The 15328-nt window shown below is 41.9% G+C and overlaps 1 protein-coding gene and 1 pseudogene across 2 annotated transcripts in view; both read left to right on the plus strand.

Annotated features, from left to right (window-relative positions):
• Cemip2 (cell migration inducing hyaluronidase 2) overlaps window positions 1-15328 on the plus strand; it is a 78142-nt gene that overhangs the window by 48917 nt on the left and 13897 nt on the right. For both annotated transcript variants that reach the window (XM_076918410.1, XM_034483800.2), the window contains exons 15-18: window positions 556-711; window positions 4376-4553; window positions 6441-6656; window positions 9910-10118. In XM_076918410.1, the coding sequence (XP_076774525.1) occupies window positions 556-711; window positions 4376-4553; window positions 6441-6656; window positions 9910-10118 (759 nt within the window). The remainder of the gene's footprint in view (window positions 1-555; window positions 712-4375; window positions 4554-6440; window positions 6657-9909; window positions 10119-15328) is intronic.
• On the plus strand, window positions 10839-13299 carry LOC117693300 (eukaryotic initiation factor 4A-I pseudogene; annotated as a pseudogene).

Genomic DNA, 15328 nt, shown 5'->3' on the forward strand with positions numbered 1-15328 from the left:
GTGAAGATTAAAAATCATCACTTTTAGAATGTGATTTAACTTACATATACGATAAACTGTGTGTGTGTGTGTGTGTGTATGTGTGTGTGAACACATGGGTCTCTGTGTGGGCTTTTGTGTATTTTTCCACAGTGCTGGGATCAAATCAGTCCACACTGCCACTGACTCTGCTCCTCTAGCCTTTTATGTAACTCATTTTTTCTGTAGACAATGATTGTTCTGCTGGCCACGTTACACATGCTTGTCACTTAATTGCTGTATTCTGGGCAAATTCATTGTTGCTTGAGGCTAATCAGCTGTTGCTAATAAATTAAACTTCCTACATTTGCATATAATTTTCAAATTACTCACTAATTTACAAAAGGAATTTTCATAGCATAGAAGCAATTTCTGAGAATTTTATAGTATACATCGGCAAAAAGGTATTAGCTTAAGTTTTTATGGTTTAGCTTTTTAAATTGTAGCTTGACTTCTTTGGGGGGGCCGGGGGGGGGAGGCTTTATAAACTTCACCAACAATGTCTGTAACGACTCTCCTCTTTCCTCTTTTCACCAGTGACGGGAGCTTCCCTAGTGATGAAGGGTCCAGCCAGGAGGTGTCAGAGTCCCTCTTTGTCGGGGAGAGTAGAAATTATGGCTTTCAGGGTGGTCAAAACAAGTACATGGGCACAGGGGGAATAGACCAGAAGCCTCGAACACTACCCAGGAACAGGTGAGTAGGACTTGGACAGTGGGGAATTGAACAGTGGAGACATAGTCTCTTCTGTAGTGAGCCTGGATAGGTCACCTCACTTCAGCTCTTTCCTGTCTTGTTCCCAGCACTCACTGTCACCGTTATTATCATTGTCTATTATCCTCGTGGGATGTTAGAGCACTAATAATTATCCATGTCATAGGTTTTATTATCAGTTTTATGAAGGACTTGTTCTTGTTTCTTATCCCTTACATAAGGCCTTATTATATAAGTGGATATTTTTCTCTCTTAATGTTGTTTTTTTTTTTTCTTTCTTGAAACATAGAAAGTTGCCAAACCATAAACTATGACATTAGGTCAGCTTTCCTGCAATTCATGATGCTGGGTTTTCAGAAATAGCCACTGGAAAAGGGAAATTACCTCTGAAAAGAGCCTTAGAAAATGAGAGTTGGTGGATGCCAAAGCCGCTGCAGAGCCCAGCCGAGGCCATGTAATTAGATGTGTCTGAGATGGTGAGGGGGTGGGGTAAAATGGGCAGGTGTTCTGCCATTACAGTCAGAATCCCTGTGTGTGTTTGTGTGTGTGTGTGTGTGTGTGTGTGTGTGTGTGCGTGCATGTGAATTTTCTTTTGAAAATAGATTCTTCCCCCATACAATACTTCCCAAAGTTTCCCTTCCCTCTACTCCTCCTTTCTCCCCTCCACCTCCCCTCTCCCTCAGATCCACTCCATCTCCATTTCCTCTTTAGAAAGGAGCAGGTCTCTAAGAGATGACGGCCAGACAGGAAAAAACAAGATATAATAAGACAAGACGAAAGCCTCCTGTTGAGGCTGGACAAGGCAACCAAAAGGAGGAAAAGAGGCGCGAGAGCAGGCCAAAGAGTTAGAGATACACCTGCTCCACTGTTAGTCTCTCTGAGCCCGTGTGACCCCCGCTTAGTTGATTCTTCGTGGACTGTGACCTCCTGATATCCTTCTTCCTCTCTGAGGACATCTTTCCTCCCACTCTTCTGAGGGGTTCCTTGATGTCCCAGGGGAGGGACGACGTGGTGGAGACCTCCAATCTAGACTCTCTCTGTATGTCTGGCTTTGGGTCTCTGCATCCATTTCTATCTGCTGTCAGAGGAAGATTCTGATGATGACCGAATAAGGTATTGGTCTCTAAGAATCATCATTAAGAATCATGTCATCCAGCCTTCCCTCCCCTTTGACAGTTCTGTTTAATTCTAACTTATGTCTCTGAGCTGTCCAGTCTCTGGTTCCTGGTTTGCCAGGCAGTGCAGGGCATGGATTCCCTCTCATGAAGTAGGCCTTAAGTTAACCAAACAGCTATCTCTTCCCATATCTTCTCCTCCATCCCTCCTGCCAACTCCCAACTTCCCACTCCTGTCTCTACCCATCCCCAGCCACCTGAAAAATCTATTCTCTTTACCCTGCCCAGGGAGACCCATGTGTCCCCCTAAAGCCCTGCTCTTTACCTAACCTCTCTGAGTCTGTGGATTGTAGCTGTAGCTTGATTATCTGTATGTCTTAACAGCTAATGTCGATTTACAAGTGAATACATACCATATTTGTCTTTCTGGGTCTGGGTTCATCTGTCTGCAAATTTTATGATGTCATTTTTTTTTTAAACCACTGAGTAATACTTCAGTATGTAGATATACCACAATTTCTCTATCCAGTCTTCAGCTGTGGGATGTCTAGGCTGTTTCTAGTTTCTGGCTATTATGAATAAAGCTGCTATGAATGTTTTTGAGCAAATGTCTTTGTGATAGGATGGAATGTCCTTTGGTTATATGACTAAGAGTGGTATACTTGGGTCTTAGGTGTATTTATTCCCAGTTTGCTGAGGAACGGCCATATTGACGATCAGAGTTCTTAAAGTAGCATTTGGATTAGAGCCTCCTTAAAGCTGGTTAACCCGGCACCTGGGTCTGTGGTTTGGAGCTATCTTCATTATATGTGAGGGAAAACCAGGTAGAGAATAATGTCAGTGTTCTTCTCAAGACCCCAGTTCCAAGCTGATGCCGCGGCCCACTGAGAATCAACCCATTGTGGGAATATTCTCTCTGGGTGTGAGCAGGGGAGTGGGACAGTCAGTTTTCCTGGTGTCCTGTGCTGGATCTGTGAAGTGTGAGCATGCCATTCTCTGTAGCTTTCCCGTTGGATCGTGAGTACTACTAGAAAAAGAACTTCCTGTTTTGTATGGTGTGGTGCTGAAGCCTGAACCCAAACCCTCATATGTTTGAGGAAAGGGCTCTCTGTGCCTAAATGTATCTCCAGCCAGGCTTCAAGAACCTCCCGTAGCTAACATTATCAAATGCTCGCCATGACCTGTTCTAGGTACCTCACCTTCACTTGACCCTCTCCAAACGCAGGCAGGTCCGTACTGCACCCTCCTGCTTTATAGATGAGAGCTTGTTAAGTAGGGGAGGTGGGATTTGAACGCACTGAGTTTGGTTTCAGCTTCATGATGATGCTGTACTTCCCTCTAACTGTGCATTTTATGGAAGCACAAATTTCTAGCCACATGGGCTGTAGTGAGATTCTGACCAGCTCATTTCTGGTTTTTTTTTTTTTTTTAAATTTTTGTTGTTTTAATTTTGACAGCTAGTTTTATTTCAAAAATGCTTTTTGTATCTTTTCTAAGGAAGATTTAAGAAACAAAAACTCGCTCCTGCACTAATGAATTCAGGTTTTATTTGACTGTGTTTATAGTCTCGTCTGGTTTATGTTATAGTCTTGTTGGTTTATGTACACAGAGTATTATGTATAAAGTATAGTTTTAATCAGACAGTTCATTTTTCTTGCTAGTCTAAACATTTTTGTTGTCAAACTCTGCCAAGGTGCAGGTCAGCTGCAGTAGAAGTTCTCTGATCTACCCTTAATAAATACTTTAAAAGCTTTAATAGGTGAAGAAACCCAAGGAATTTGGAATATTATATGTTATGGTTTAAATAAAATAGCTTTATTGTAATGAAGTCACAAATTAAAACATTTCTTTTATCCGTTAATTCTGGCTAGTGATTATGAGGATGAGAAAGGAAGAAGAATGATACACTCCAAGTTTTAATCCAGCTAGTCCCTCTGACAACTCAGGCCCCAAGGCATTGGAGTTCACATCCTCACCAACTTTTATGTTTTGCCTTTTTATCACTGTTCTGTGGCTGGACAGGAGGCGTTTTCTGCTCATGGGCTTATCTTTGAGACTAAAACCACAAAGAGTTACCAAATAAAACCTCTTCCTCCTTCCATCTCCTCTCTCCTTCCTTCTGGTCCTCTTTGTCCTCATTTTCTTTTTTTATGATACCCAGGACCTTGGTCACATAAGGCAAACACTGAGTTACATCCCCAGCTCTGAACAAAGCATCACCACTGAGTTGATCCAGGGAAACTCAAGTCAGTTCTTTAGAGAGAACTCTGTTGTACCCAGATCAGCAGGTCTCTCCCCACCCAGTCTGCTGTAGCGTATTGTCTCCAGAGCACTAATTATCTGCAATTTTTTTAAAAAAATTTCTTTCCTAAGATCTTGTATTTTTACGACATCAGGGCTCGTGTCTCTCTTACCAATGTGTCTTGAGATTTTATTTGCTGCTTACTGGAGACTTTAGTGGTATTCATAAAATGTAAATGTTATGAAAGAGTCAGGCCCACATTTATTAAACATATCTTGTATTTTTATAGGACATTCCCAATCCGAGGTTTTCAGATTTACGATGGGCCTATTCATCTCACCAAGAGCACTTTCAAAAAGTATGTGCCAACTCCAGACAGGTACAGCAGTGCAATTGGCTTCCTCATGAAGAATTCCTGGCAGACAACACCCAGGAATAACGTCTCTCTTGTGAAGTTTGGTCCACAGGTAAGGATGTTCTCATGGCTCCTCCACAGGGACTTTGGTGAGGGAAGGCAATAACACATTCCCAAAGACAAGGTGCCGACAAAGGATTTACACTGAGTCTGAATGACAGAAAGAAAAGTGTAGGTAGCAGCAATTCCTAACTCATGCACTGGATCCCATTGGGGTCAGGCGAGAGCACAAGTCTGATGTGACTTGGACTATTTTTGACATGAGGTGATACCTTCAACAGGATAATGATTTAGAGTAGAGATATGGGGAGATTGTCCAGAAAAACAGGAACAAGATGGCTTATGAGTTTTGGAGCACTGAATAATAAGCTGGACAGTAAACCCATCTCCACTAAGAGATTTGGTTTCTGCCAGGTGATACATTTTGCTGTGGCTTGTAGGGACAAAAAGTTGGTATAAGGGGGCATATTGGGGCAGACTGGAAGAAACTGGGTTTGGACAGAAGAATATAAAGAAGATTTAGAATTTGTATTTGTGTTGCAGTTGCCCCAGAATATTTTTCTTAGCTGTTTCACCAATACCTATAATCCATAGGTCCTTCTCCATCTTGCTGGTTCCACAATGGTGGCATGAGAGAGTCTGAGCCTCCAGCTCTCTGACTCACAGACAGCCAAGACTAGAACAAAGCACATGAACTCAGAGTGGCTTGGTTTGAGATGGGTTTTTCAAAAGCCATAGCGTAAGAGAATCCGTAGTGATCTCATCCGTCCTCACTATGATAGGGATGCTGTGGGAAAAGTTTGTGAAAACAGGAGATAAAGCAACAGTAGCACCAAGAACCCGGAGCCACTCAGCTCCAAGCCGTGTTCGTTTCCTTCGAGGCGCTTACCATTTAGATGTGCCTTGGCTGCACAAGCATCCCTGGCTGGCGAGCGCACAGAGCGTTTATAAGTGCTTCTGTGTGCCCTGAGAAATGTTAGTGGTTTTCTCCTATTTTTTTCTATTTTAGGAAATAGCTAAAAGCTATAAATAGAAAGCCTGCTTTTTAACTGTATGCTATGTGTTTAGTGAAGGATTTATTTTATCTTTATCTGCTGTGCTAGGAATTCCAACCAGGGTCTTGCATACTCTGGTCAGAGTTCCACCAACTGAGCCTCACCGCTAGCCTTCTAGGACAGGCTTGGCAGTACACGCCTGACAGAAGTTACAGAGCTGGGCATGTTTTGTGTTCAGACTGGATACGACAGCACCTGTTTTCCAGCAGATTCTAGTGGGTTCAGCAGAACTTGGCCCTCTTAAGCCAGCACATGTTAACACACTGTCGGTTTTGGACTGTACTGATTTTTTGCTGGGTATGAGTGATACATACAGCTAAGTAACTAAGTCATCTAGCATGAAATAAAATAATTATTGGTTCAAGTTTAATTTGCATACAGGGAAATGCACAGAATCTTACACATAGAGTTTATTTATTTCATTTTGCTTTGTTTTGTTTTTGAGACAGGATTTTTTTGTATATAAGCCCTGGCCATCGTGTAATTTGGTTTCTAGACCATGCTGGCCTGGAACTCACAGAGATTTGTCTGCCTCTGTCTGACAAGTGCTGGGATTAAAGGCATGTGCCTCCCTGCTCGGCTACACTTGGAGTTAATAATAGTTTATAAACCAGTATGGCTGGTTTTACTTTTCTCTTCCCCCAAGCTTTATCATTTAAGTGGGGAAACAAAAATAAATAAATAAATAAAAATGAAGTTGTAGTTTAATGCTTTCCAGTCAGGCTTTAGGAATGTTTTTGCTCAAGCGTGTCTTGACATCAGTGACATGTGACTTCAGTGCCTGACCAGGAAAGCTGTGACACTACAGTGGAGCTCTGTGGCAGGTACTGTGTGAGTCTGCAGGAGCCTCATTCTGTGATGTTTCTGGTCCTCTCTGCTGCCAGGTCTCTCTGAATGTCTTCTTTGGAAAGCCTGGGCCCTGGTTTGAGGATTGTGAGCTGGATGGTGATAAGAACTCCATCTTCCACGACATTGATGGCTCTGTGACAGGATACAAAGACGCCTATGTGGGAAGGATGGACAACTACCTGATCCGCCATCCAAACTGTGTCAACGTTACTAAGTGGAATGCAGTGGTCTGCAGCGGGACCTATGCCCAGGTAGGCCCGGCAAGTGGTTGAGGCCCGCAGCCTGTGGCAGTGCTGCCTCTGGGAGTTGAATGGTGACTGCAGGGTGATTGAGGGTGTCCCAAGCACAGTTTTTATAGAGGAGAGGAGGAAAGCAAGTAGCCATAGAAGAGAAAGGAAGAAGATTTTACTAAAAGCTCCCTGAAACCAGTTAAATCAAAGAAGCAAGCCAGCAGTGGAGGTAAGGTAGATGTACTTTGTGATATAGTTGAGATGCCTCTGGGACAAGAAGCCACATTCCCTTTTCTGAGGCAAGATCTCCCCATGGAGCCCAGGCTGGCTTTGAATTTGTAACAGTCTTTCTGGCTCTGTTTCCACTTCCTGTGGCCTGAGACTGCAGACAGGCACCAGAACAGATAGGTAGGTCTGACGTTTTTTGACTCTTCGGCTTTTCTTACTACATTCCAAGTGTTTTCCCTTAAGGGAATTTTTATCCTCTGCTTTTGTGGTCCTTATCTCTGTGACATCTGACTTTGAGATAGAATATGAGTGAGTAACCAAGAAAGAATGAGATTTTAAGGAAGGAACTGAGGTTTGCAAATAAAGGGATCCAGGGAAAGTCTAATTATATTATGCTAGTGTGTGGAGATATGGAAGTGATAGCACAGATATATAGGGAAATACTTGTTTGAAATTATTAAGCTAGTATTTTAACAGATGAGAGGCTTATTTGTAAAGTAGACATAGTTAAGAGCATAGATTCTGGAGTCAGACTGCCTGGATCTGTTCCGTGCTGAAGTGTGAGGTGGGTAAATTAAAAGGTGTTCTGTGGCCATGCATAATGAGGACAGTGACAGGACAGGATTCCATGGAATACTCTTAGCATGTGGTCTGGCTGCCACTGGGGAATCTGCTACCATTTGAAGATGCAGGGCTGTTAAGTCCCAAAGCTGGTTTTAACATCAAGATGATGGAGGGAGATCTTACAGAGCCGAGGCGTCAATTACCCAGAAATTTGGAGGAGGAGGGCAGACTCCTTAGCCCCATATTTAGGGCAGTAAAAGTGTGGGATTTAATGACAGACTGCTAGGCTAGGCGTGGGGATGCATGGCTGCAATCTCAGCGTTCAGGAGGCTAATGCAGATAGAGCTCTGCTTCATGGTTGACTTGGGCTACATAGTAAAGACAGTATCTCCAAAAAAAAAAAATCAGAGAGGGGGAAATAATAAAAGAAGGGGCTGATCAGAGCACAAAGAAGGAAACTGGAGGAAGAACAAGGAATACTCTTTAAGTCACACTGGCTTGCGATAGCTGATACCAGATGCCTCTTTTATTGTGTGGTTTCTCCCTGCCACTGACCTTGGCTTAGCACCCAAGTGCATGTGTTTATGGGTTCCTGCCTCGGTGCTTCCTCAAGTACCCCGAGTTTGATGTGGTTTTCATCCTTTTAGCCTTTTGTAGTTGCCATTCCTTAGAACAGAATTCTTCATTATTCATCCGACTTTGAAATGATTGTAAAAGAATGTTACTCTTAAATTAAGGAAAAAAAAAATCTCAACTTGTTCTCTGTAGACAAGAAAAAGGATGAAGAAGGATGAAGACTGGACAGCATTTCCTGTTTATTTTATTAGTGTCTTTGTTGTGGGAATTCTCATTCCTTTGAACAGATGGGGAAAAGGACAGTCACAGAGGGGCAGGTCATTGAAGGGTCAAGGAGTAGATGGAGAGTCACCTACAGAGTAACAAGAATGAAAAAAGGCTTTAGAATGGGATCCCCAACTTTCATTTTGTTCTTATTCAGAATTGCTCCTGGTCCACATTAAATGTCTCCCATTAATACTTAAACTCTACAGACACTGTAAAATTAAAACCAGAACAAAAATAAGGAACCTTTACTCTCTTTTAGTGGCTGCAGTTTTTATTAATTTTTTTTGCTATCTCTGTGTATGTGTGTATATGTGTGTGTGTGTGTGTTTGTGTGTGTTTCTGTTTGTGTTTGTGTATATGTATGTGTTTGTGATTGTATGTGTATATGTGTGTATGTGTATATATGTCTGTGCGTGTGTCTGTCTGTATGTGCGTGTATGCATGCATGCCAGACTGACTGAAGATGATGACTGTTCACTAATGAAGAGTTATATGTCTGTAAAGCATGTGGTAAATGGTTATAATAGCTCATAATTTTCATAAGTTCTAGTTTTTAACTAAATACTATATATTCTCATTCACAACTCACTTAACCATTTGGCCCTTTGAATTGCTAATGCTATTTGAGATAGGAACCTAATCACTCATTTTTAGGAAGCTGGGTAATAATTCATTTCTGTTTGTAGCTGAAGGAAGGCTTGAGTCATTTGTGCTTCCTGGGAGACTCCAGGAGTGGGAGAACCATGGGTCAGAAATTCTTTTCTGAAGACTTGAAATTTGGGCAGAAGCCCAGATATATAGCTGTTTGCTTTTACTTCGGAGTGAATATAGTGTGCATTTGTGACAGAAGGGGAAAGCAACAGGAAGCCAAGACAGAATTCTCGTTGTTTGTTTCCAGCGTGAACAAGGTTGTAGAGGAGTCCAGTGAAGTTTTGGTAAAATGTCAGTGTTCTGCAGATGATTTTACTCTCCTGGAGAATGTGTTGCTGGATATTGATTTGTTTTAGGAAACTGTTCTGAGGCTGTTCTGGGGAGGATGCCTTGGTGGAAGGCTTTAGTTTAGCCTGGACCGTGGTTCAGATGCTACTGGAAAACATTCAGGACTTTCCAGTTTATCTAAGCTTAACATGTTTTTCCAGATGCTGTAGAGAGCATTTTAACTGTTACTTCTGAATAGGTTAAAAATGACTTCTTGGGCAAATGGAGGTCATGGAAGAGTAAAGCCAGAGCTCTCAGATATGAATTTTCCATCCCGTGGATCAGAGGGAAGTCTTAGATTTGCCTGGAGCGTATCAGTTTTCCCCTGTGTTTGCTGATTTGCTTTGGATGTGAGCTCTTGAGATGGAGGGGTTTCTCTGACAAGCCACAGAAGTTCTCCATTCTGATGAATAAGCTGGCCTGTGGTGGTGGAAGTGATGATTTTGGCCAGCAGAATGAGGGTCTGCTTTTAGCCATGTCTAGCTTAGGCAGGCTGCATCGTAAGCGTGGCTCACACCACTTGGCCACTGCTTATTTGGTCTGGCACTTAGCACAGAATCTCTCTTTTCAAAATAGAGAGATCTTTGATGTATACTGGTGAGTCCTTGCAGCAGCTTAATCTTCTGTTCACTTTCTTTCAATTCTTCACTTTTTCTTAAAGGTGTATGTTCAGACGTGGAATACTCCGAATCTCAGCATGATCATCACACGAGATGAATACCCATCCCACCCAATGGTGCTTCGGGGTATCAACCAGAGGGCCATCTCCCCACAGTACCAGCCTGTCGTCATGCTGGAGAAGGGCTACACCATCCACTGGAATGGTTCAGCGCCACGTACCACTTTCTTGTACCTCGTGAACTTCAACAAGTAATGTTTATCTTTCTGTCCTTGCAAGCAGTTGAGAAGTCACAGCAGAGAAAAGAATAACATAATATAAAGCCATTTTATGCACTTAATTCTTGCGGAGAAGCTGTCTAGGCGGTGTGAATGGAAGTATGATTGTGCATTTTGATTATGCAAATCGATTTGGCTTTTTTTAATGGTTCCCCTTTCTCCATCATCAGGGTATTGTGTACAGAAAGGTGGTCCCACAGTGGAGTCTCCTTTGCTTTGTTCTTTGTCTTCTGAGGTAGTTGGGATTGGATCCAGGACCCCAAGCATGTTAGCAAGAATTCTACCCTAAGCCATGTCATCTGCTCAAAAGATAGGTTTTAATACCATCTGCTGAGCGCTGCAGTTTCCAAAAGCTGGCCCCAGTTTTATGTGGTTTTCTGAGTAAGCTTGCAGAAAATTAAATTAAATTAAATTAAATTAAAAGGCTGGCATTTTTTTTTTTAAATATTTTTCTCTTTTCTTTCATTTTCTGCCCCCTTTTTCCCCTTGGGGAAGAGGAACAATACAACCTTGCTGTGTAGTTCACACTGGCCTTGAAATTGTGACAGTCCTTCTGCCTCAGCTTCACAAGTGCTGGTATTATGGTATGAATCACAGTAGCTGACAAAACTGAAAGAATTTTGAGTCCAAGCAGAGACTGGACAGAGAAAGGTAGCATGATTGATTGCTAGAGTAAGAGGGAGGAGTGGTAATATGAATACCAAGGTATTTCCTATGCCTGCCTTGAAGTCTTCTGTCTTGTTTAAGTACATTTCTGATAATCTGAGTCCCTAATGTGTAGGTGTTACACTAAAGAGAAGAAAGCGAAACACCTTTCCTTGTAGTAGGTTTACCAAGGCCTGATGTGGATCCTCTCCTCCTCTCTGTCAGTAATCTATCTATATTTTGTATGAGTCTGGATCTGCCTCACTGAATGCTGTCTGTCTGTGTCTGTCCCTGTGTCCGTCTTTCTGTGTCCTTAACAAAGGGCTTTGCTCTAAATGTTGCACAACCTAGAAAGCATCACATGGGGAGAGAATGAGGGACACTTTACAGAAATCTTAGAGTTCCACAGGAATGAAGATTTCCTGACTCACTGAGCCTCGCTGTCCCAGATAACAAACTACTGCAAGTATCGCTGCAAGCAATTTTATCAACTTGTATCCGCGTGGCTTCTGGCATCTATGGTGGACATTTGTTTTATAAGGTTGCTTTCAACATATTTGTTATTTTCAGCATTCATGACCCTTAACTCAATACATACTTTGGGTCAGGACATGGAAGAACACACAATTTACGATTACAAGTATGTATTAGCTTACTTTGTAGAAGCTGATTACATAGGAAATCCAAGTAAGGTTGATTGTACATTGTCCTCTTAAGGGCAGGTTGATCAGACAGGCTGAGTACACAGTACCTTAGCAGTCTTCAGTCTTAAGTGACCTTGATATTTAACTTGGCTGTGAGGTCCAGCCAAAGTTCCAGTCCCACTAAGGATAAAGTCAGGATTCTTGGTCCAGAGATAATGACCTTGGTAGGATGGATCCTGCAATCATGAGATCTGGAGTAACTGGAATGAGAATGTGGACAGATTTGATGACATGAATTTCTCAGAATCCCTCCTCTGTGGGATTTATGCCTATGGTTTTGAGAAGCCCTCTGCTATCCAGCCAGGAGCCATTCATTGTGTACAGGGGATATGAGTGGATTTCTCAAGCCCAGTCTGGGACTGGGAAAACAGCTATATTTGCAATATTATTCTTCAGCAGATTGACCTAGATCTAAGGGCCATTCACTGCCTCAGTACTGGCACCCACTCATGAGTTGGCTCAGCTGACATAAAATGTAGTTACAGCATTAGGAAACTGAATGGGTGCCTCTTGTCTTGTGTATTTGGTGGGGGGCATCAATGTGCATGCTTAGGTGCAGAAGCTGCAGATTGAAGCTCCCCGATATTATCATGGCCATGTGTACAAGCTTAAACTGGTGATGCCCCCAAGTACAACAAGGTGTTTGTACTGGATGAAGCTGATAAAATGTTAAGCTATTGGGTTAAGGACCACATCTATGATATATTCCAAAAACTCAACAGTATCAGGTAGTATCGTTGTGTTGTCCACTACAATGGCTTCTGATGTCCTCAAGTTCACTGAGAAGTTCAGATTCTTGTCAAGAAGGAAGAATTGACCTGGGAGGAGTGGAAGCTTATCACACTGTGACTTATATGAAACACTCTCACCAAGGCAGTAATCTTTATCAATACCAGAAGGAAGGTGGATTGCTCACTGAGAAGATGCATACCTGGGAGTTCATGCTTCCTGCCATGGATGAAGATATGGACCAAAAGGCACAAGATATGACCATGAGAGAGTTCCAGTCTAGTTCAAGAAGAGTATTAATTACTACTAACCTACTGACCAGAAGCTATCAATTTTGACTATCTCACTAACAGGGCAAGCTATATCCACAAAATTGGTTGTTGTGGTCAGTTTGACCATAATGGGCTGCCTACTAACAGGGCTGACAGCAGAAAACAGGAAGAAAGACATTGAGACCCCCTACTGCACCTCCATTGACGAGATGCTTAGGGTTGTGGACTTCATTTGAGTGGCTGTCCTGCTACCTGGCCCTAGCCAGGGTTCAGTCCTGGGGAGCCGAAGAACAGCTAGAGAGGGGAGGGAAGGGAGCCAAGAGATAAATGTTTTTTTTTGTTTGTTTGTTTGTTTTCTCTTTTTGAATAAATTTCACATTTATTCACATTATTTTCCTCAGGGGAAAAAAAAATTCCACTGTCTTAGAGTTTTAGAATGTAAGAGATTTTCATAATAATGTCTTGCCACACTGTCTCAACTAACCAGTCGTCTGTCCTCATAATGTCACATTCAATCCAGGGCTGTAATTTTTTTTTATGCATTTATTTAATTTCCTACATGAATATAGTAGTTATATCATTTCACACAACTTATTAAATTATTTTTCATCTAATTCATCTAAGGCATTTCAAAAAAATATATATCTTCTAAGCCATTAGAATTTACTTTCTCATCAATAACTCTGAGGTAAAACTTTCCCTGATCCATTTGCAAAACTCTCATCTCTAATTGACCAGTCTTCATTGTTATGTTTTTATGATTCCTGGCCCATATTGTCCTGTCCTCTCTTTCTCATAGTCTCCTGCAGGGCTGTAATTTTTAATAATTTACTCACTTACTCTGTGTCGGTTGATATAAAGATGAATGAGTTTACATTAGAGAGGTGGGGAAAATATTGAGTAAATAGATACCTGTCTCCTCCTCCTCCTTTCCCTCTTTCTCCTCTGCCTTCTCCTCTTCTCATCTTTCAGGTCTTTGGTGGACATTAGAAAGGAGTACTAATCCTGCACTCTGCCTAGGGGGAGTAGAGCCAGGACAGGGTGAGGGATCCTTATCCTCTAACTTGTCAGTCTTGTTCAAAGTCCAGAGTTGAGAAAGGGCGTGTTTGGCTCAGAATGGTAGATTTGGTGAATAGGATTTGGGGAACATCAGAGAAAGGGAGAAGTTTAGACCAAAAAGGAGGGGCAGGGGTGATCTTTCCCCTATGTCTCTGGAAGCTGGTGTGAGGACACCTTGCAAATATTAAACTCTATATCCTTAAATGAAGTGGCATGATATTTGCCCGTAATTCACATTTACACACCTCTGTAGTCTTTGATCATCCAATTGCTTTCGACCTTTAAGCATCGTAAGCTGTTGTTAACACTCTGTTATTTAAGAAACAGTGGCAAGGGAAAAGTGTATTATGTTTTCAGAACAGTTAGAGTGTTTGTTTTTGGTTTTGTTTTAGTTAGTTGGATCTGGTTATGTGGAAGCCTCGGGTAAAATAATCTGGAATTGTGCAGTAGCCAGCTCACGGGATTCCATGCAATTGCTCTAACCTATACCTGAAAATTGATTGCCTTGTTTATTTTTTTGGTCATGAAGCTTTGACTTGTTGGAATTTGCTTAGTAAGCAGTTGAAATAAAGAGAGGGCTAGGATTTGGGGTACAAGTATCTCACTTCTTAGGCTGCTTGATCATGATGGTGGATGCCCTTCCTGTGAGATTGGTGGGTGGTTCATACTAACCATTGGTTTCTTCTCTAACATTGCTGTTTGCCTGTGTTCAACTGATGTCACCCAGCCCCAAACCCGGCACTCCTTATGCTGACCCTTCCTTTTTCAGCCCATTGTTGGCAAACTCTCATTTCTGGCTCCTTAGTGTCATTCAGATATTCCCAGTCTGGCCTTCATAGGTTATGGGTGAATTTAGGCCACCCACCTCTTTGCCCAGAACTTTGAAGCAGCCCCTTGCTTGATCTCCTCACCTTAGGTCCATAGTTCACAGAGTGTTCCGGGTAAGATTTCTTCAGGCCCAGCCTGATGTTCCCAGTGAGTCAGAGAAGCCAATGAGAAAAGAACAGTAGGGGACTGGGGAGAAAGAGAGTCAGTGTCCCTGTTCTGGAAATGTTATATTGAGTTGGATCCAGGGTTTGAGGTGAGATAGTTCAGTGAAATGATAGACAGGTTCTAGAAAGTACAATGCAAACTTTTTATTCAATTCCGATTTTTAAAAAATAAAAAGGGGGGGGGAAGGCTTTTTAAAGGGAAAAAGGGTGAGGCGAGAGTTTGAAAAGTCAACATGAGCTTGAAATAAAGTCATTTTTTCCTAGCCTAATTAGCTAAAAGTTCATAAAAATTATATGATGAGCAGAGGCAAGAGGAAGAGGTGAATAATGTTTCTGAATTTAGTGAAATTACAGAAAGGTCATAGCATTACTTCTGCAAATAACACTTTAAACATTTAAATGCTCCACTTATTAAGCAAAATAAGGAAAATGCAGAAAAACAAGAAGAAAATGGAGACGATCCTTAATCCTGACTAAAGCAAGGCACAGAAGCATCATGGTTCCTTTTCCTTTCACCCTCCGGTTTTTCTGAGCTCGGAACAGACTAGCTGTTTAAACAACCATGAACTTTAAGGTGTTCTAACCCCTTTTGCAGTTACTAACAATACTTCATAGGACACCTTTGCTTTGAAAGCTTTTTTTGTTGGTATTCGTATTTATTCCTTAGTAGGAATAAATACTTGGTAAGTTTACGAACTTGGTAAAATGTACGAACCAGTGCTAATTCTTGCTCCACAGTAAAGCTCTTTAGAAAGATAGAGAAGGTTGTGGCGTGGTTGGCG

This window comes from Arvicanthis niloticus, chromosome 1, assembly GCF_011762505.2.
Source record: "Arvicanthis niloticus isolate mArvNil1 chromosome 1, mArvNil1.pat.X, whole genome shotgun sequence".
Lineage (NCBI taxonomy): Eukaryota > Metazoa > Chordata > Mammalia > Rodentia > Muridae > Arvicanthis > Arvicanthis niloticus.